Below are 23,662 nucleotides of genomic sequence, written 5' to 3'. Positions count from 1 at the left end.
ATACTCCTTCACAATCTCCAGTTTTAACAAGCCTAGGACCCAGCTGAAATCCTTCCTCTTTTTACCAAAACACAGAATCTTAGTTTTTTCCAAGTTTACTGTTAATTTCTTACGGTTACAGTATTCACTGAGCCTTTAAGCTTTCTTTGCAGACCTATCTCTGTTTGATCCAAAATCCCCAAATCGTCTGCATAAAGTAAGCATGCAATATGTTTCCCATCTATTTTTTTGATGGCACCCCGCACTGTTCTCAAAATGTCTTGTTAATCTGCTATGAACAAGGAGAAAAGCAGCGGGGCCAAGACACACCCCTGTCTAAAGCCATTTCCTAACGATATCTTCTGTGACAGTGTTCCCTCTGTTATCAGAAAGACCTGGGCCCAATTCTGGCTGTGTAACCCTTGTATTATGGACAGGAGACCCGTAGAGATATCCACGTCACTTAGCATCTCCCACAGCCGTTCTCAGTCTACCAGGTGAAAGGTGGCCCGGAAGTCTACGAAACAGCAGAACAAACTACCCTCCTGTTCCATCGACTTCCGCACCATAGCCCATAACGCAAAGCAATGATCAATTGTGGAGTGGCCCTCCCTAAAGCCACCCTGTTCTGGAGACACAATTTGATTGTCCTCAGCCCACTCCTTAGGTTTTTCCAAAATTATTTTCGCAAACACATTTTCACTGATATCCAGAAGATAGAGTAACCTGTAACTTTTGGGTATCGTTATATCTCCTCATTTATGGATAGGTCTAATAATTGCTCCTCTCCAATTTTCTGGAATTCTCCCAGAGTCAAGGATTCTATTTAACATTTTTGTGAAGAAATCTGCCCACCAATCTGGTTTAGTTCTTATAATTACTGCCGGAAGATTATCCGGGCCAGCTGCCTGGGTTAATGTTAACTTTGATATAATTTGTCTTACATTACATACTGTGAAAGAGACCTGATGTCTTGTCCCACCTCTATCCATGATGTATCTTTCTGTCTTTCTGGATAAACCCCTTCCCCATATAGTTCTCCCAGGTATCTTCTGTAACCACACAGTTCATAGTCCCCTGTTTCTTACCAGATCCATCTTGGACTAGCTTCCAGAACATTTTTCTATTTCTTGTTTCTATAGCTTCCAGTAATCTTCCCTAGCACTTCTCTTTATATATTCTTTTGTGTTCCCTAACACATTTTTATATTATTTCCTTAGTTTCTGTAGGCTATTAAACGTACATAAATAGTACTTTATTCTCAATTGTCTTTCCTTTTTTCTTATATTCAATTTTAGTTTCCTGAATTCCTCATTGAACCAGTTCTTGATTTTACTCGGGGTTCTCCCCATTCTATGACCCCTACGGCTATTTTTTTTTTAGGCCCACCCTTAAACCTCTTCAGAAATAACATTTTTGAACCACCCTTGATTATCAGTATTAGGAATAATCTCTGTCTGACCCTTCTAGAACGCCGCTAATTTTCCCATACACTCCTCTGTCAGGCAAGTGGTGAGCCGCCTGGTATAATCAAATTGCAGAGGGATAATTGTGTCTCTTGAATAATTTTTGCCTCCTGCAATCCTAAGTGTTAGAAGCCAGTGGTCAATTCCCTCCTCTTTCCTTACCTCAAAGTCTCTAATCAATTCAAAGTCCCATGCATGTTAAACATATAATCTATAGGGCATAATTGATTGCCTATCCTAAATGTACGACTTGCTAGCTGATCTGTCTCCAGCCTTCCATTAATGCAAACTAGGCCTGTAAGCCCAGGAAGTTTGCTAGGGCTATATCTTGCGAAACGTGCCTCCCTCCAAGGAAAACAAGCGGGCTTTATCTTGTAAGCTGCCAATAACTCTTTATAGTATCGATCAACTTCTCGAGAATCTAATTTGTGATTAAAGTCTCCCATCAGTATGAACAGATCTCTATAGTGTACCTCAGTTATATCTTGCACATCTTCTTCAAACTTTTCCAGTTCTAATTTATACTTTTTATCTCCACCCCCCCCCCCGCATTTACACATTAACTATGACAATACCTTCATACCCTGGGGTGGGATCCAAAAGAGTCACTCTACTGGCCACTAGCCATTTGCACTTTACATTCAGAGGGACCACCTTCTTGACTATTTTAGTCGTTATTAGGGTTATTTGGCCCCCCCGGATGCACGTCTCCTATTTTCCCTCATTTTTCTCTTTTCTCTCATTTCTTTCTACTGATTTATCAATATCAATATCTCACTCATTTGCAATAATAAATTATACTCTGGGGTTCTTTGATCTATTTGGCAAATTCCTGTGCTCACTACCCTTCCTCTCCGTATCATTTACATTCCCAAAACCCATTTTTATCTCTGAATTTCCTACATTGTGATCTTTTTGGGGAGGGGTTTACTGCCCTGCTGTGCCCTCCTTCTATAGTTGTGGCTTTCTTTTTCTTATGTTTTCTATCCATATTCTGCCCCTTCCTACACCTTTTCTCCAATCTCTTTGTCCTAGGTATGTATTGTTTATATCTCCTTGCTTCACCTAGTTTCTTTATAAGCATTGGATTATGTGAAATGAAGACAGACTGGTTTTCGTTCTGCTGAGTCACTTCTTTCTCCCCTCCCCTCTGGTGGAGTACACCTTCCCCAAGCTTTTATTCAATAACTGATCTAACTATCGAAGGCATATGATCTTTGATTTGTTTCAGTTCCCCAACAATTAGTTTTAACTGTTCTTTCTGGGTTTTTAGAATGTCACTGTTCAACACTGATACTTCCAACAGTCTTTGCAAAGATTTTTGTAGGATCAACATTACTTCCAGCATTGAGGCATTTGAGGTTGCTGTCATCTCAAGATTAGATATTGACCCTTCAGTCGGATCATTCGCTATGGCTGTGGGCGATTCCATTCTTTTATTTATCTCCAAATGTACTCCTTCCCTGTTAATCGACCCCGTAGTACTATGAACTTTGTCTATACTCCCCTCCCCCTCTGAGTTTCAAAATGCAGGGTCGGTAAAAAAACGGGGTAAAGAGGACAGTCTTGGCTCTAGCAGTAGATCTCTTATATTTGTTATTTCCTGGTGGCAAACGTATGACGGCTACGCATCCTGTGATGTCAGGCTTTCAACTGCTGCTTGCTTTCTCACCCGTAATTGAGAGTTAGTTAATGGTTGGCTCTTCTTAAAGTATTTGCCTACAAAATCTTTTATTGACTTAGTAACCAATGCTCCACTTTTGAATTGTTTTGCTTGGGAGTTTTAGTCTGTGATTGTTCAATCTGTTTTTTACGACTTGTCCCTGGAATTGCTTCCTCCACACGGCTGTTGTTTCCTTCTTTCTTGTTTTTAGTTCCTTCCCTCTCTTTTACTTCTTCTGAAGTTCCGATGGGCTTTACACGGTTATTTTGCCCCTAACGTGCTTTAGTTTTCCTTAAAGCCATATCTTTCTTTCAAATAACTTGCCCACCGTATCTCATAGGATATCCACAGACCACTTTCTCCAGTTTTATATCCTACTCTTCTACGACAGCTTTTACTCAGGTCAAAATAGGGCAGTTGACGTTTACCTCCTTTTTCCACACTTATCTCACTCTCATACACTTTCCAAGTACTTACCTCTGCTCACCAACCAGCTTTACTGACTCATTGCCTTGTGACCCGTGACTGCCACTGTCCAATAAAGTATCTTCACTTATTGCTCCTGTTTTCCGATTTCAATATCCAGTCCTTCTGTTGACGACGGCCACCCCACAGCACCTTATTGGGGGGCCACTCAAATGAACCCCCTATCCCCTGTCTCTGCTAGGGGCTGGTGGCATATTTCCGTCACTTCAGGCCATTGATGCAAGCTGCTCTGGATGCAGCAGTCTTACTTGGTGCAGGCGTTCTTCTCCTAATATTAGGCGGGATCACTTCTGTCCCATTGGCACGTTGGCGATAGCGGCAGCGGTTTAGGAGACAGTGTGGCTCCAAAACTACCTCTCCACCTTCGGGGCCGCAAGCGGGACGAAAACCCAGTTCTATGATAAGAAATAATTCTCGGCCTCCGGCGGCCTCTGCCGGCACCTCGACACTGCATCCGGGTTGTGCAGCAGGTCACGTGGGTCACAGCAGGCAGGTCACGGCGGTAGGCAATCAGTCGGCGATGAGATTAGATGGTTTCACTAAATTCAGTAGTCACTTTGGTCATTTCCGTAGCCAACACGTGTTTCATCATTAGGTACATGAACCTTTGACTTCATCAGGGCTACAAAAATAAACCTTAAGCTCGAATTTCATTTAAAAGAGATCTGCACATTACATAGTTCCCAGTTACCAATTCATCTGATACGTATATAAGAATTTTCTAAGATTCTGTAATATATTGCCAAGAACCTAATCCTCTGGTGGGTTAGTAGGTAAGAAAGTGTACTCTTCCTTGAGTTAACACCTAGAAGGTAATTGCACTTTTGATGATGAAATTAAAGAGAGAAAAAGCATAGTTCATCATGCATCGATAGACATGCTATTTTATTAGTTAGTACAATATCCTACTTCAATCCAAATAAATCCCCAAACCAGTGAAATAAACACAAACCTTATGTGGTGAGGCCGTAGACATGCTATGTTGTTTAGCCACAGCTCAGTGCTACCTTATAACTTGTGTAGTTGTTCTAGTGCCTAGATGTCCTCATACCAGTTCACCTGTTCTTAAGTTGTCTCACTGTAAAATACTGTTGTTGTATAAATTTGCCAGTTCCCAAAAATCCTCGTAAACCTAATTATAAATGGATAATGAATATTAATGTCAGTGATATAGCTTTACATGAACCTATCTTGGTACACAATATCCTCCTATTCCAATATCTCACCCATCAAAAAGAAGTCTGCTCTCATATATGTATTCATGCTCCAATTGTAAAAGGTATCATCACACTGTAAACCAAACCAACATATCATTAGATTATACAATTCTTTATCTAGTGATGATCCTCATCTTATGTATCGGTGGGTACAGCATAGCACGGTGATGTAGTCTCATCTTAAATCCGATATCCGGAATAGTGATTACCGAGATATGACCGAACATCCCAAAGACTTCTGAGAAGTCAAATGTTCAACAGTCACTACCGTGATATAAAGATCCAATATGCCTACAACACGCATGTATGTCTGTAGTCGTCAACACGTACTTGGTTTCTTGGTCTCCAAACACGAGGACAGTGCTACGGTGTGTGCGAGCCAGCGTGCTGATCCAGCTCCATCTTATGTCGGGTATACATACCCTCTTAGGCCTCTGCTCGTCATCTAACGTATCCTCATAAAACCTAATTGCGTAAGTCAAGATGTTGTTTCTCTATCCACAATCATTATTTACTATAGTCTCATATCCATAGATTTAAAAAAGTATTTATTTGTGTTGCGCTACCCATCTCCTGACAATCTTATTTCGTACTCAATATGTGGACTACTATATCTCTGTTCTCCGGCTTGATATATAAGATTTGAAAACAGCAGCCATCTTGCTGTGTAAATAATGTATATATTAAATTATTGTTTAGTAGAACCAATATATAATATGCCTGTCCACTACAATATTATAAGGGTATTCCGCTCGAAAGTTCTGTGTGCCGCATCTGGTATTCCACATTTGTACAGACTGGCAGTGAAGTCTTTAGCACTGGTGGCACCCGGTACGACAATTATTTTTTGCGCCACAGCCCCCAAGACCTCCTACTTGGATTCTCTCATTGCCACTGGGCAAAAGTGCCCCTCATCGCTCCAATCAGAAGTTATAGCTAAACACAGCACACCCCATGAGGTCGGCGCCCCCTCCACATGTCAGCGCCCAGTGCGGCCGCACCAGTCGCACTGCCCGAAAGCCGGCCCTGCAGACCGGTGGCCAGCTTCTGCATAGAAATCTTAACCTAGGATCCCACCTGGGGATCAACTAAATCCAATGATTACAGTATTTCTCACGTTATTTGTTCAATTGCATCTGAAATACGATATCTACTAGCAAAAGAGGCTGGTACTGAACATCATCTAAAATTGTGTATAAATTATATGAAAGTGAGAAAGTTGAATATTAGAACCTCCTATGGTCTTCCCAAAAGAGTGATATTTACACTTTTATATGCCTGCCTGATATGTGTGGTTTTGGAGACAGGGTGCATGTTACTGAATCTCTTTCTTGACAGTGTAAAAAATATCGCGACCAGCTCACTCCAACGAGAAAAACCATACTGGAAGATAAGCTGTGCGCAAGCGAGCTCTTGAAAGACAAGAAGACATCATACATTAAGAGGTAAGACACTGACTCAGGAAGAGTGGCTAATTTGTGGTCACCTGAAAAGACTGGCAAGAGCTGGCACCACTTCCGACTAGCTGCATGTTCTATGCACTCCTTCAATACACTCCAGATTCAGGTGGGCGACTCACGACCTTTTTAGCCCTAAAAACGTAATTTTAGCTTTACTCTGCTGAAACTTGTGTTCTGTGAGTTTCTTGCCCCAGAGCCTTGCTAAGTGAATCCATCAGCAGTAACCAGTAGTTATGGTAAAACGTGAGAGAAGCACCTTTTAAGGTGCTAAAAACCTAGACGTTAGGGACAGTTTATTATGGAGTTGTAAGACTTTCGATTGACCTACCCCAGGAACATGGACTAAATTCTACTTGCATACTTACGCCATATTAAAGAAGGTCCAAAGAAGTACAAATCAATGAAATAATCAATTAAATCAACGAAATGAGGATGCTGAACTTGCTTTCATGTGCTATTCATTATTATATTTGATGGTTCTATCTTTGTTTTACCTTGAGTGGAAACTGCAAGCATTAACAGGGGTGCATCAAGGAGTCCTATATGGATCTGGTGAACACCCATTCTATTATCACACAAAGAGCAGTCACAAACATTTTTAAATGCTCACAGTTTTGGTTGCACATTTGAGTAACATCTGGTAGGTCCAGATATAAGTGCTCTAGAAATTATGTAATAGAAACATCATGGTTTTCATGAGGGGGCTGGAAGAAGGAAAATATTAAGGAAAGATATTATCAGCGGTCTGATTTGCAGTTTGGTGGACGGGTTACTCTATCACAACATAACACATATCCCGTCTCCTTATTACAAGCACCATAGGATGCAATGCTCTTGTAATAAGGCAGACACGATACCAGCCACGTAATGAGGATGCAAAGCTCTTTATTTATTTTTATTTTATTTATTTTTTGACATTTGTAAAGCGCTAACAAATACCCGTGGGCGTCTCGGCGCTAGACTAAGCATCTGACTCTCCTAAGCCAAGAAGATCAGGGGGTTCACTGATTAAAGAGCCATGTTTTCAGGCTCTTACGGAACTGAATTAAAGATATGCTAGATCTGATTTGCTGAGGCAGTGTGTTCCAGATCTTGGGTGCTGCTACTATAAAGCGGCGATCACCCCATGAGACAGTTTTAGAACGAGGGACCGCCAGCCTATTGAGAGTCATAGATCTGAGTAGTCTAGTGGGTTTGTACAGTTTGAATTGGTCTTTCAAATAGTGTGGACCTTGATCATGTAGGATTTTATAAATTATACAGAGGGATTTAAATGTGATCCTGTTCTTAATAGATAGCCAGTGGAGGGTCCTGATAGTTTCCGAGATGTGCGCGAACTTGGGTGTTTTTGTCAGAAGACGTGCTGCCGCGTTCTGTATAGTTTGGAGTTTTTTTGTAACTCTGGATTGACTGTTGAGAAAAAGTGAGTTACAATAATCCAAAGAAGGGAGGACCAGAGAAGTAACCAGAGTTTTGGCAGCATCATCTGGAAGAAATGGCATGATTTTTTTAATCATCTTCAATTTGTAGTGGGCGGTAGCTGCAACTTTATTAGCATGTGCCATAAAGTTGAGGTGATCATCGAAGATGATTCCCAAATTCCTGACCTTGGTAGTTGGGTTAGGTAGAGTGCCGAACTCAGGGGGCCACCAGAGAGTAGACCAGGTCGGTGAGAGGGATCCGAAGATGACAACCTCCGTTTTATCGGAGTTAAGTTTTAGGCAATTGCCTGTCATCCACTCTCCTATCCGACTCATGGTATTTTGAAAGTGTTCTGCCACTTCTGTCCCCTTACCTTTGATGGCCAGTACCAGTTGGGTATCATCGGCGTAGGAGGTTAGGCTCATCCCAGCTGATTTGATTATACTTGCAAGGTCCGACACATAGATATTGAATAGTGTCGGACTAAGGGAAGAGCCTTGGGGAACTCCGCAAGGGAGTGACAGCTTGGTTGACTGGTATGGACCCAGGGTCACCACCTGTGTTCTGTCGGCTAGGAATGACGAGAGCAGCTCTTTTGCCGACTGATCAATACCCTTCTTTCCGACACGGTCGATCAAGATCTTATGATCGACCGTGTCAAAGGCTGCCGAGAGATCCAACAGCACAAGCAGTGCTGTCATGCCCTGATCACGGATGGTTCTAATATCATCGGCTGCCTTGAGAAGGGCAGTTTCCGTGCCGTGATATTTGCGGAAGCCGTACTGAGTGTCATCCAGGAGAAGATTCTTTAAAATAAATACATTTTAAAGACGGATATCCCGTCTCCTTATTACAAGCACCATAGGATGCAATGCTCTTTAACATGACGGATATACCGTCTCCTTATTACAAGCACCATAGGATGCAATGCTCTTGTAATAACGCAGACACGATACCAGCCATGTAATGATTAAGTAACCCGTTTGCAAAACTCTAAATCAGACACTAAGGTAGATGAGAGATGTTTAACATTAATTAAACAAATATGTCTAATTTCTTAACCCTAACATAAAATAGGCAAGTGTGCTGCTGAAAAATGTACATACATGTTATGTTTTAGTTTATATGTTACACATAAGCCTAGTCCAACAGACACACATTAGACCTGTTTGGACAGGAATGCTTTGCTAATATGCCAGACAGGATAATTTACAAACAAGTAGTAATCCCTCGCGTGGAATATAGGGCGGTAACCCTATGCTGCCTCCCTAGGCCATCGACAGCCCCGCTAAGAGCCACGATCAACTCTGCTGCGAGACTCATCACGGGTTCAAAGAGAAACTCCCACATTTCCCCAGACATGAGAGCCCACAACTGGCTTCCGTTTGAGGCCAGAATACATCTGAAAATCGCGTGTATGACACACAAGGCCCTCTACCACAATGCCCCCCCACTACCTAGCTCAGAAATTGGTGCTTTCATCGGGCAGCAGAGCCTCCAGGAGTGCCAAGACTCTTCTTCTGAAACCACAAAGATTTGCCCCCCAAAAAACTATAACCAAACCTTTTAGGGTATGGCTCCTAGGATGTGGAATGCCTTGCCCAGTGAAACAAGAATGAACCCTTCCCTGCCACATTCAAAAAAGAAGTGAAAGCGATCCTCATGGCTAAATTCACATGAACTCTTTAACTGTTTACTGTATTTTGTGCTTGACGTAGGCTGTCTTTACGCTCCTCAGTTGTTCTTCTGTTAGCTTAATCTTTATGACTTTCACATCTGTATAACTCTTTCACTTAGATCTTGTTTTGTTTAGCTCTGGATTTGCTCTTATGACTTGTAAAGCGCTCTGTTACTCGTAAGAGTCTTGTCCGCGCTATATAAAACCTTCAAATAAAGTAAACTACACCAGCATATTTGCTACCTTCAAAGATCAGGCCCGCATTTGTCAGACCCCCTAGGATTTTGCGGCTTTGTGTGGCAAAATGTGTGGGCCAAAATACGCAGTATTTTTGCAGTGGGCAAAAAGTGTGCCCGCCATAAAAATACTAAAGGATTGTGTAGTGTCACTGCTGGAGACCGTGCAGTGTCACAGTCTGTAACGTTGCAGAGTCTCCAGCAGCACAGCGCCTGGAATCGGAGGAAGCCATAGCAGATTACAATTTGAAACCTGCTCTTTTTGGCATCAAACATCCTACGCGTGCAGGGCAGCAGGAGCGGAGCCGGGGGGTGGCGGCAGAGAAGGTTGAGCGTTTGTAAAAAGATTAATAGGAGACATGGGGGAGGTTAGGAGTTAATGGGAGACAATGGGGATCCAAGGGAGACAGGAGAGCCTTTCAATGGCCTGCAGGGTCCGCAGGGGGCACACAAACATGTGAGGCAATTGTTCAGGAGGGAGCTAGGTGCATTTCAAAGGCAGGCGACATAGGAATTTAACACCACTGCTGCACCTCACCCTCCCTTTACTGGCTGAGTGGTAGCACAGAGCCAGTAAAGAGAGGGTGACCGCCAGTTTTTTTGTAACATATTTTGCATGAACCTTTGTTAAAATCGTTGCATTTTTACAAAAGTGCCCATTTCGAGAATTGTTTGCAAATCGCGAAATCCTGGAGGGTCTGATAAGTGAACTTTTTACTGTCTAGTGTGAAGATCTGCATCTCATTCCAAATTCCATGAGAGGTAATTTTCTGGGCATGCCACGTCACCAGGAACGAACCCCTTCGTGTCTGAATGTTACTACTGTCAGTAAGACATTTTCAGGGCCGGACTGGGAACTGCAACCAGCCCTGGCAGGTTGCTGCTCAACCTGCCCTGGGAGCAGATGGGAAGGGGGAGGGGTGCCAGCAAGAAGCTCCGCTCCCGCTTTTCTTACAGGGGGCGATATTGCAGCACTGCTGCAAAACCATCCCCCAGTGAGAAAAGCGGCCCTTGCGGGCACAAAACTGGCCCCCAGCCCTCCGGCCCACCGGGGAAATGCCCGGTACCTGCTACGGCCAGTCCGGCCCTGGACATCTTCCTCACCATGCTTACAGCTGTCTGTCTTTGACTCCCGCAGCGTTTCAGTGCCATTTAATGGAGACTATTTGGGAATACAGAAAAACGCCAAGTATCAGAAGCTGGGCAGCAGCATTCAGGGGAAGATCGTCGTGGCAGATAACGTGCGTAAGGTCAACCGGAGTGACGGCAAGGTGAGGTGGAGCATTTTCATGAAGCTGCTTCCAGTAATAAAGGCAGACATCTTGGGATGGGGTCACCTAGACGTTGTGGTGTGGACTAGTTCACTCTTATCACACGTCCCACTACCACTTCCTTTCACAGCGGGGTGCTTGTTAGAGAGGTAGAGGTCTTGTCTCTCCATCCCCTGTCCTTCCCCCCTCTGGACACCCGCATACAGCTCTGTTCTGCCATGTAGAGTGAGAAGCATGCAAAGACTCTCTGATGTGAGTGCTGCCCATTCATGAACCCAAGGCAGTTCTAACATCTGGTGTTCACATGTTGTTCCCAGCTACACATCACGATGTACTCAACTTGTTTATTAGATTTTGGACAAGTGAGGTGATCCAGCGCCTAACTCACTCAATGACTGGGAGCCTGGAGGTTGATTCTGAGCAGGGCACTTAAGGTCCGATACAAACAAATGTTGAGATTTTCCAAGGTTTAGTGATTCACATTCAATATGACACAGTACATTTTGTGGAGCTCTCCAATATGTAACATTTTTGCTTGTTGGATTTCCACTTGTCTAAAATGATCCATGCGTAAATGCATCAGCACATGTAATTTAGTTTTAATTTTTTCTCTACGAGAAAAATATCTTTCCCCATAGAAAAAACCTTTCCTTTAAAACTCAATGTGCCCCTCTCCATTTTGTCCCTGGAAAAGTCTTTGACAAGTAAATCTTTGTGCCTTTTTGGATCGAAAATCAAATGTAGGCGTCAACTATGGTTACTGTCTGACCTCCCCAGAAATGCCCACAATTCTAATCGTAAACCTACACTTGCATATGCGGCAAATTATTTGCACTTGCAAAATGGACGCAATAACACGTGCACTTCCTATATATGTAATACTCTACCAGCCACAATTCTGGGAATCAGCATGTGGATTTATTTTCGGAACGTGATGTCTTTCGGAAATAAGTTCACCTTAGCTGTGTGAAACCATTTGTGTACTGGATAATAAAATAGTTAATATGTGTGCTGTAAATATGCAAAAACAACATTAGAGTGCTGTACAGCACTGCCCTTCGCACATCCATCCTGGTTTCTGTAATCAAGTCTTACCCGTCTACCACACACTGTACTGTTCTATGCACAGCACCTCAATTTAGACATGCTCCTACTACAATAAAAAATATTTTTGTTAAGGGTTCTGCTGATCCTAGGTCTAAGTTGCTATATGAAATGAGAGCTCAGCACTAAATGGCAGATAACTGGATTGGCTTATCTAAGAAATTATTACTTATACGGCGTTATTCAGTCCCTGGCCTCGATGCTGAATCTACCAGTCTGAGAACGTCTTATGACTGCCCATAGTGAGTCGCTTGATACCGCCATCTTGTTTGGGTTGAGCTTCAAACGGGCACCATTGCTGCACTTCCTTCGTTCATTCTTGTCACTGTCTTCTGATTCTCTTCTCTTGTAGGCAACTTCTATGTTGTTCTTACTGACAAGCGCTCAGGTAATCCTCGCCGACCCCAAGTCTGCCCAGCCGAAGGCCTCTATCAATGTAGCCGATATCGCCAGGGTCTCTGTCAGCAAATACAGCGATGGCCTCCTCGCCATCCATCTTACGGAGGTAAGGCGTGCCTGGGATTGGAGCAGGACGTGGAGAGAAGTGTATGTGCTCATGTAGACGCCCCCCTTGCTTTTCTTACAGATGTGCATTTGCTATCCTTTAGGGGTGCAACTAGAACCTAACATCGGGGGGCTAACAATCCCAGCCAGGGCTGGCCCTAGCACTGGTCGCATACGGTGCAACAGTTTTTTTGGGTGCCCCCTGCCCCATTTCCTACTTCTCTATGAATTCTCTCCCTACCACACACCTACAATGCACCTCATCTCTCTTTAGCACCTTTCTGACAATCATTTCATTTTTTTATAGCACTAGTCAAAGTTTACTCACACTTAGGTCTGTGATCTGCATGGTACACGTTCTTTGTAGCAGGCACATTAACCCTCAGCGCTGTGTGGGTGGCAGAAGTGCCCATGTAAGTGTACGGTGAGCGATGCAACAGTGTGAGAGTAGGGTAAGAGGAGTAACTGCAGGGTGAGTGAGGTGACCATATGAATTTGGGTGCGGATGTAAGTGCAGAGTGGAACTAATGAATGCATGGTTAGGGATGGGCTTGCTCAAGTGAGATTGCAGATTGAGCAGCGAGGGGGACAGATGAGTGAAGTGTCACATGAGTGCAGAGTGAGTAGTGTGCTCGTGTGACTGCAGGGTGAGGTACAGGGTGCACAACACAAGTATATTGTGAGTGCAGAGTGATCACTGAGAGTGCAGGGTGAGCGGGTGAATGGTGTGAGTGCATGGTGATCAGTATGAGTGCATTGTGTTCGCTGTGAGTGCAGGGTGAGTGTGAAAGCAAAAAGTGAGAATAAGGGGTGAGTTGTCTAAATTCAGGTTGCATTCCCAGACACTTGAAGTAACTCAACGTGCTATTGACGTTGGCATAGGGTTTCAGATACAAGTTAAACTATTGCTATTATGGCATTAATCAGGCATCGAGGGTGGAGGAAATGAATAATGTGCTGATCCTGCAACAAACTTCCAGTCTTATGATTAGGGCTGCCAGCTCATTATTTTGATGTCCAGATGGTACAAAAATAAACAGTCACCTAAAGCTATATTTTCAGCACTTATCTGTGCATACTTCGAACAGCAAATATAAATAGAAAACACTTTTAATTGTGTTCTAGGGCGGCCTGAATGATCCATGACTGATAATTTAAGGGAACAAAGACAGAAAAGTCACATTACAAATGAATACATACTTTTTCATTTATAACCCTATTTAGTGTCAAGACGAGGTCTTTCCAGGCTCTTTAAACAACACATGGCTGGCATTTTTCTTTTGGCAACCCTACTTTATATTCCTTTTTATGAAACGCATTCTCACTCTCAGGCAGTAAATGTAAAGTACAAATGTAAGGAATAGGCAGAGTGGGAGCCCAGGGGGTACTGGAACCAGAAAAAAACACTAAGCCTCGGTAACCAGTTTACAAAGGTATGTAAATATGCAAATAGACTTTAAAGACCTGCTGACACACACTACGGGGGGGACAGGTGGCGGGGCTGAAGCCCTTTTAGTCCTATGGGCGTTGCACACCTGCTCTCCTTAGAGATGTACGAGCGCACACACTGCTGTCCTCATACAAATGTATGCAAGCACGCACACAGAGACGCAAACTCACCCTGGATACACTGCCTATACACATTCCTCCCTGTTCTCTTACAGACAGGCACGGACACGCTCGCACTGTCCTTACAGGTGTGTCCCTGCTGCCTTTACTAACACTCAGATACACTCTTTTGCACTTCTTTCCTCACAGGTGCTCTTTCACACAGCCGCACACCTTACAGATATTGTCCACGCCTAAACACACTCACAGGCTCCCCCACCTTCACGGGTCCCCACTGTCATACGGACAGATGCACACACACTCTTGTCCCTCCAGGTGTGCCATGTGGTCTTTACAGAAGTGAATATGAATCTGCTGTCTTTACAGGTAGGAATCCAATATATTTTTTGACGTGCACGCTGTCCCGTACAGATGTGCACCGCTGCTCTTAGAGGTGCTCCTCCGCTGTCTTTGTACCCATGCCCTGTGCTCACAGGTGTGTCCTTGTTGTCGTATAATCAGGAGGGGGGGACAGGAGAGCTGGTTATTTAAAGAGGTCCTGTTCTAATGCTCCCTGGGGTCTACGTAGGAAAAACAGGTGAGAACAGTTCCTCTTGATGGCCAAGTTAGTAGGGATCGCTATTGGCCAGCTGTTAAATCTGATCTGGGAGGGAAATTTTAATTTCAGATCTTGTTGCTCTCACACACCTGTTAGGGTGTCATGCTTCATCATTGGGCGCTCCTCGTCGGACCGGCGCTGCAATGTCCAACGGGCCTGGTGGCATCTTTAGCGGAGATCTTCTGATCTGAGAACGCCGTTATGTGAAGACCATGTGTGAAATTGTGGAGGGCAGTGACTCCTAAATTATGTGGGGACTCGAAAGAGCTAAAATAGACCCTGGGCCCTAAATGATTTTAATTAGGTTATGTAGGGCTGGGACTAGATAAAACCAGGGAGGCTACTTATGTGGTTCTAGGTGTCAGGGTAGCCTATAGTTGACAGAGGTCAACATGTTTTGTGTCGTAAGTGCTCAAAATCGAGCGACACTTCTTCAGGACCGTGGGACCACCTAGAAGTATATATACCTCAATTCTTATCAAAGGGTAACCTGGGTCAACCACAAGTAATGCTGAACCTTAATTATGGTCCAGATTTGAAGTCTCCGCCTAAAAAGATGGAGACAAAATGGAGAGGACAAACAAAAAACCGCCCATTAACAGCTCGATCATGGAATCATTGTCTAAACATCTTGCGGAGGGGTCAAGGTACTCCTCCAAAAGGACCTAGAGTTCCTGCTCTCAGTAACAGACTAGTTAGAGAGATTAACAATAAAGAGAGAAATATAACATAAGCTAATACAAGTGAAACCATAATGAGCAAGATTTACAAGCAACAATAAACTCGAGTGGCCTAGCACGCCACAGGAGAGTACAAGGTATTAGTTCTTACCTCAAGAAGAACGGTCAGAGCTTCATAGATGATGGAGAAGCAACCGGACCACTGGAACGGTCCCACTATGATAAAACAGAAGGAAACAAGGACATCGCCAGGTAACAAGCATGCTGTACGTCAAGGACGAGGGGCGTGAAACTACCCGCTCTATCAACACTATGAGCGTGGAAGGTGTTGCTCAGACCGGTCAATATGCCACAAAAACAGAATAAGGACATCTCTATCCTCTCGACAAAGTACATGAAAGACCCAAGGTGAAGTGGGGCTTAGGGACTGTACCCGGCTAAACACGAAACGCAGGTGGTGGTCCCTGAAGTGTCCGGGTCACGGGTGAATACTGATAAGACATCGGTACTTACAAGTAAATAAGGGTGCAATTCTTGAGGGTGAACTGTATTATCCTGGTATTTAAAGTTAAACAGGTGCACCCCATGGGATCCGTGCCGAGTGACAGACTAACCCCGTCTTTAACTACGTAAAGCGACCGATCGCATAGGGGCAGTTCTATACAGTGAACCAGGGAGCAGTGGCGGTGTCCCTCGATTGAACCTCTGTATCAAAACTGTGTCCTGTTGAAGGTCCGTGCAGGGAACATGCCGTAGGGACTTACCCGAATGTGGCAGCGGGCAGGCCAAAACAGGACGCGTCTTCTCCTCACCTGGATATTACCGGTACTGGAGAGAATTCCTGTATATGAGCGTGGGCCGGGTAGCAAAGTCTCGCGAGAAGGCCCAAGAGGGCGCCATCTTGTCCCGAGTGTTGTGCCTGACTTAGGACGAGGAAACCACTGCGAGAAAACGGCTTTGTGAAGGCCGAAAGAGTGAGCCCACAATTGACTTAGTAAAGTTGAGGTGGGACGTAACTATGTAGATAGGAGACTATATTACAAAATAAAACGACCCATCTTTTTAGGCAGAGACTTCAAATCTGGACCATAATTAAGGTTCAGCATTACTTGTAGTTGACCAAGGAATCCCTTTGATAAGAATTGAGGTATATATACTTCTAGGTGGTCCCACGGTCCTGAAGAAGTGTCGCTCGATTTTGAGCACTTACGACACGAAACATGTTGGCCTCTGTCAACAATAGGCTACCCTGATACCTAGAATCACATGAGTAGCCTCCCTGGTTTTATCTAGTCCCAGCCCTACATAACCTAATTAAAATTATTTAGGGGCCAGGGTCTATTTTAGCTCTTTCGAGTCCCCACATAATTTAGGAGTCACTGCCCTCCACAATTTCACACATGGTCTTCACATAACGGCGTTCTCAGATCAGAAGATCTCCGCTAAAGATGCCACCAGGCCCGTTGGACATTGCAGCGCCGGTCCGACGAGGAGCGCCCAATGATGAAGCATGACACCCTAACAGGTGTGTGAGGGCAACAAGATCTGAAATTTAAATTTCCCTCCCAGATCAGATTTAACAGCTGGCCAATAACGATCCCTACTAACTTGGCCATCAAGAGGAACTGTTCTCACCTGTGTCCTTGTTGTCCTCACAGATATAGACACATACACACAAAAACATACTCAGCCTTTCCGGATGTGCTCATGCCTCGGCTTCCGGCTGTGATACACACCTGCTGTCTTAAAAAATGTGCACCCACTCTCCATTTAGACATGTGCAGTTGTGCACCACTGCCCTTTGAAGTGGTCCTCTGCTGTCTTTATAGATGTACACCCACACCTCTTACATATGCCAGCCGCACAGATGAGCACACACTTTTTTTTCTTATTTAGAGGTTTATATAGCGCAAACTAGACCCGAGACATTGGGTATCAGAGCGCTTTACATGAGCACCATTTTTGTTACAGACCTGGGGAGATTAAGTGATTTGCCCAGAATCCCTTGCTATAGATGTATGTGCACTGTCTTCAGAGTAGGGGACCCACACTCCTTATATATTTGCTGCAACCACCATTATGGAGATGCACTTGCCCTCCTTCCAGATGTTTACCTGTGCCCCTTATGATGTGCATCAACTATAGCTACTGCACCTGCATTGCTTTTGAATGTGCATCTGCCGTCAATACAGATGTGCACAAACTATCCTCACAGATCTGCATACCAGCCCTGACAGACGTACCTCTGCCGTGTTTACAGATGTTCTTCTACCGTCCTTACAGATGTTCATCTAATGCCCTTTGCAGACAATAATCCATTACCCTTCCAGATGTGTATTCCATACCTTTGCATATACTTGTGAATTTCCAGTTTGGTACAACGATGGCTTGGAAAATCCATGCTTGGAGGGGAGAGCACTGGATGGAGATGAAGAGGGACAGAACCCCCCCCCCTTTGAATTCTTTTTTAAAAGGGAGACATTATGAGACACAAATGAAGCCAGCTTACCAGCCCCATGCCGAAGTTTAGTGAAGCCTGTAGGTTTGAAGCAAAGACAAAAAAGACAAGTGCACAAAAAGAAAATGGCAGCCACGAGGGGCCAGGAGGAAAACACAAAAGGCTGATATTAGCGTTTTAAACAAGTACGAGAAATGCATTCTCCATCTTATACAAAACAACTGCATAAAATGTGTCATATTACGATTTTTTCCCACAAAAAGGCTGCATCTGGGCATAGGAATAGTAATATGTGTGTCATTAAATCCCTTACATACGCTGGAATGCTGAATGGTTTTGCGCTGAAAACATTTTTGCATAAAAATGCTCTTCTTTCCAGGCACCTCGTCTGTAAAAGAGTCTCTGGGAAGATCCTGTTGGAGGCGTGCTGGTTCTTTTATTAGCTAATGAATTCAGCACAGAATATCTTTTTTCTATTTCAATAAGTTCGATTATTTCATGTGGTGTTATGGTAATTGTGGACATTTCATGGAGATTTGGGGTAATTTAAACGTTACGTATGGCTCTCGTTGAGCGCGACTAGCATGGGCACCAGATTCTAAATCTGGTTATTCACTTCTATGACGCAGCAATAGTGGATAATATATAGAAACATAGGGGCAGATTTACAAGCCCCTAGCGCCACTTTTGCGTCACTATTAACATGGGTAAAGTGACGCAAAAGTGGCGCAAGGGGCTTGAAGCCCCATAGATGGGTAACAGTGAATTATGGGAATATTTTTCACCGAGGCGTTCTGAGTGACATTGAGCTTCGCTCTCGCTGTCTATTTGATGTCACTCAGAACCCCGTGGTGAAAAACATCCCCGTAATTCTCTTTTTAACCATCTATAATTTTATGTTATGTATGGCCCCCAAAGTCATCTGCCTCTGCTTTCAATTGCTTGGCAGTGGCAGGGGAGTAATGGGGGAGCTCTACATAACATGGCCTTTGTTATGCATTCATGTTCCAAAGGTTAAATAAAAAATACCGACCACCCTTGAACAACCCCCACCACCTTCCCTGCCTTCCTACCCCCTCCTGCAGCTGTGCTTACAGCTTTCAGTCATAGCAGACAAGCAGCTCTGCACTGGCAGGCTTACAGGGAGGCCTTTATGACATCACAACAGTGGGTAACCAGCTTTGTTATCAACTCTTGCTATGTCATTGCAGTGGGTTATGAGATCCAGAAACTGAAATAAACAACTGAGCGCCATACATGACAAAAGTTGTTATGCACTGCTGGTACCTCATAAAGAACTTCCAGGCTGTTTTGACAGGCCTCTCTGAGAGCCTGTCAGAGCAACGCTGGCGCCCTGCTCTGATGTGAAGCAGGGGACACAGCTTGGACAGCAGCTGAGATGGCACAGAGGGTGTGTGGTTTGGGTGCAGGGCCGGACTGGCCGTAGCAGGCACCGGGCAATCCCGCGGTGCGCCGCACGGGTGGGGGCTGGTTTTGGGCCCCTGGGGGCCGTTTTTGTTGCAGGGCCGTTTTTGCAAGATCAGCCCTGTAACAAAATCGGCTAAAAACCGGCCCTGGCAAAGAACTCAGCGCCCCCCCCCCCCCCCCCCCCCCACTTTGCCAGGGCCGGTTGTGGTTCCCAGTCCGGCCCTGTTTGGGTGGCTGCAAACCAGTTATTTTACTTTACATTTGGGACAAGGAGGAGAAGCCATGTTATGCATCTCCTCTGCCCCTGCGAGGCACTCGAAAGCAGGGGAGGATGATTTTTGGGGCCATACCAACATACAATTATACATGGGTTAAAAGTGAATAACAGGGATGTTTTCCACTTCCGGGGTTCTGAGTGAGGTTATAAACAACTCTAGCTTTGCTCCTCGCAGTGTATTTGACATGCTCAAAACCCCTCAGTGGAAACCATCCCTGTTATTACAGGTTACTCCGAGGTGACTGTAGTGTTTGTGACTTTGTGGCCTAGAGGAATAGACAAACGCTCGGAACACGGGGTATGCTTCTAGGGTAGTCGTGGACTGACCCCCGCCCAGAGCCCTGGGCACTTTATTTGCTTGGTCACGTGGTCTCCTCCGGGGCGAGACCATTACCTACGCCTTTAGTCACGGGGGTCTCCTTCTCCCAAAACACTCCCCCCTTCTACGGCGATGGGTGTGGGCTGACCCACGTCCCATCGCGACACTACAGTGACCTGCAATATGCTGGTTTTGCTTTAGGTATGAGGTACTTTATTCTTCGCAATACATGACAACCCCTCGTTCAATATTTGCTGCAATGCTCCGTTTGATGCAAGGTATTTATTTGGGGTAGGTATGTAAAATAAGTGAAGTGGGGCATTACTACTGTGTAAATTGAGGCCCCTTTCAACAATGGCTGTCGGCTGGAAAGCATGTGGGAACATGCAGATTCCTACCATGGGATTGGAATTCCAGCAGTACAGAGCTGTTGGCCCTCACAAAAGTCCCGAATAACAGATGACTAAACTACCTGAAAAGGTTTACACGAAAGGAACCTGGAAAGAAGGTCCTTTTGTCAGAAAACCTTTAAGTAGAAGCAAAGGTGAAATTATTTTCAGGTCAGTTACTCTGAGTGGCAATGATCTCGTGGTCATAAACTCAATAAAACAATAACATTGGAAAGAAAACCAGGATAAGTATAGGCAAGTATTAACAGATAGGGTAAGGTAAATATTAATTTATAATTAATAAGGGGGTGATGATCCGAGTTTTATGTCAAGAAAATGACAAGCATAGCGTTGCAAAATTATTCACTCAGAATTTAATACCCCAACTGTACTTGTTCTCACTTTGTGCTGACTTTCCAAGAAAGCTGGTGTTGATGTAACAAGTTGCCTGATTTGGTAAAATCTCGACAAGGAAAATGCCAGGATATAACAACACTTCATGTTTATCGTAGTATTCTTTTCAAAGTTCGAGTTTATTTGACATACCTAAATTCTAAATTAAAAGTTAGATAAAACAAAATGTTGGAAACAACAAGCAAAAAATGCAAAAAAAGTATGAAATTGATAAAAGCTATTAAAATAGAGTGTATGTTAAGGTAAGGTCTAAGATTCACTGGAAGGCGATGGTAAGAGTGAGGAATAAGTGTCAGCGTATTCCTTTGCGTTAGGATAAAGATAGGGGTTAGTAAAAGGCTTAGTATTGGGTCAAGTAAGGGTAAGTGTCAGAGATAGGGCTAGCGTTGCGTGTTGGGTTTAGAGACAGGATGAAGCAGTAGTTTAAAAATGTAATAGTTTATTGTACAGTGAAAACCTTTATAAAATATATCTTATTAGTGGAAATTCAAAGCAAACAGTCTAAAACAGGGCTTAAAATAGTTTTTGTGACATAAAGATGTGCCACCAAACTCCTAGAGTAATTCAATTGATCAATCAACCAAAATTTTATTTGGTTGAAAAAAACAGACATTCAGCAGAAAACGGCTTACTGTGAAGACAATTGAGCCCAAAGTATCTGTTTTTAGGATCCTATGTGCAGTCAAATAACGTATAACTTTTTCATTCAAACAAATTGGGCATGTCCAATGCCTGTGAGGGTAATAGTACTCAGTACAAAAAAACAGTAGCTGTTCATCTGTTTCTGGTACTAACCCACAGGCAGGACGCTTATCTGAGGCTTTGTCCCTGACCCAGTCACCAAAGTACCTTAGTAGCAAACAGACTCTTTGCAAATGCCGGTGAGAACGTATCTAAAAATAATTCAAATTTGGGGCAGACTTGAAACTCGAGAATTGACTAGTCAACTGTCCTGACTTTGTACAGGGTATATTGATCATGCATATCTTCTCAATATTTAGTTTTTACATTAGGCATCTCTGCCTTACATATTCCCTCGGGTTGATCCCATATCTGTACAGGCCAAATAACTTAAACCAGGTTGCCACACGCTTCAACCAGGGAATCGTTTTGCTGCTATTCATCCTCAACAACTCCTTCAGAGCCTCCCAATAATGAAGTCGCTCGGGCATAGACCAGAGTCGTAGCCAATACATCAAGGGCTTCAGTGAGGCCACATCAGCAATTCTTTAATGCCTAAATCGAGAATCAAGGGAACAAGTAGCGTACTGGTAAGGACCAAGACAAGGACCTGACAAAGTTGTTCTCCCCTACTGCCAATTTATTTATGTCAACATATCCCCGAATCTCAGCTCCAAAGAGCACAGCACTTTATGCTTTCGTACGATGAACCTCCAAAGCTGGAGGTATTGGATGCGACAGGCTCTGCTTGTGGAAATGGAGGTCAGCTTTAGATCTCTGTACTATAAAAAAGTGGCTTTTGCTGAGTTGTGACTCCCAGCATAGCTTGTCCGACATCCTTACACCAAAGTAGTCGACATTGTGGACCTGCTCAAGGGGCTTTCCATCAACTTTGACTGTATAGTGTCTCAATATACCTTTCCCAAACACTATATATTTTTTCTTAGCTGTGTTAAGATCCAGTCCCCTACAGGCACAACATTTTTTTTTATCTAGCAGCATCTGAAGGCCTACAATAATAAAGAGTCGTCAGCAAACAACAGGATTGGTATTTTCCTCCCATTCAAAGCTGGTGAATTATTCCTACAATCAGCAAGATCATTTACCACCTCATTTCTATACAGGGTGACAGGCATTGGTGCCAGGACACACCCCTGTTGCACGCCGCGCTGTATGCGTATTCTTTCGGTTAACTCTCCACGTTTCCCCCATCGGACCTGAGCATTGGTGGCTTAATGCATCCTAGATATCAAGGTTACCAAATCTGTAGAAGATCCCATGTTTGATAAAACATTCCATAGTCGTTTTCGAGGCACAAAATCAAAAGCTGATTTTAAATCAACAAAAGCAACATACAATTTCTAATTATTTAACAACACGTTTCCAGTTTAATAATGTTAACCTGAAAACTCGATCACGTGCTAGTTTTAGCACGGAAGCCTGCTTGAAGATGTGAGAGTATGCAATTTGCATCGATCCTGGCCTGCAATTTATCCAGTACTTGTCTATCTAAACTTTTTTGAAAGTTGTCTATTAAACAGATGGGTCTGTAGTTCGATGGGCTAGAGGCATCACCTTTCTTATATACTGCAACAATATCCGTCCCCTCCAGGATTCAGGGATTTCACCCCCGCTGCTACTGCATTGGTTAAAAGATTAATGTATGCGGCCCAAATTTGGGGGTCCGAGTTATACAGATCATCAGGTTTATATTCTGGCCCAGAGGCTTTTGCTGATTTTAATTTTTTAATAGCCATGCATGTATCTTCAAGACTGAAAACTAATTCAACATCGGTTGGTATGTCATGGGAAAGAGTGCTTGGTGTGGACTGTGGTATGACAACAGTAGTATCACTTTTTTTTTCAGTTCAAAAGAGTTTTATTAAACAAATACAGGTGTCAATACAGCAGAAAACCAAAAATATAGCATTAACGTGCGCAGTGAAGTAAAATATGACTGTAAAAAGAACATGAGGCTAAGAGAAGACAAATAATTGAGGCTAAATAACAAAAAGCAGCATTAAATAAAAATGCAATAAAATAAATGTAAAGGAGCATAAAGGTCAATCAAGGAGGTTTAGAAACTTCTTGCTGAGAGGGAAGCAAATGAAACGAAGGGGAGGAGCGTTTAGCACATTTATCAAGGTATAAGGTTACAGGAAGCCATAAATTATGTCGTTTTTTGGCCAGATTGAGGGGGTAAATGAAGACAGTATCTAGCCTGTGATTATGACAGACATTGTACCACCATGCTCTAAAAGACACATTAGCAACATTTTTCCAATTGACCGTAATTTGCTGAAATGCAACAGCTAGTAATAAATCAACTATTTGCACATTGGAATCAATATCAGTCCAGCAAG

General features: G+C 43.6%; 1 protein-coding gene across 1 annotated transcript in view; it reads left to right on the top strand.

The window, feature by feature from the left end:
* The window catches only part of MYO1A (myosin IA), a 357,566-nt gene that overhangs the window by 287,182 nt on the left and 46,722 nt on the right, over positions 1-23,662 (top strand). Inside the window, exons 25-27 of the mRNA XM_085600969.1 lie at positions 6,150-6,256; positions 10,746-10,878; positions 12,335-12,487. Of these exons, the coding sequence (XP_085457095.1) occupies positions 6,150-6,256; positions 10,746-10,878; positions 12,335-12,487 (393 nt within the window). The remainder of the gene's footprint in view (positions 1-6,149; positions 6,257-10,745; positions 10,879-12,334; positions 12,488-23,662) is intronic.

The sequence above is a fragment of the Triturus cristatus genome, chromosome 4_2, assembly GCF_964204655.1.
Source record: "Triturus cristatus chromosome 4_2, aTriCri1.1, whole genome shotgun sequence".
Taxonomy (NCBI): domain Eukaryota; kingdom Metazoa; phylum Chordata; class Amphibia; order Caudata; family Salamandridae; genus Triturus; species Triturus cristatus.
This window is presented reverse-complemented; position numbering and strand designations above follow the sequence as displayed.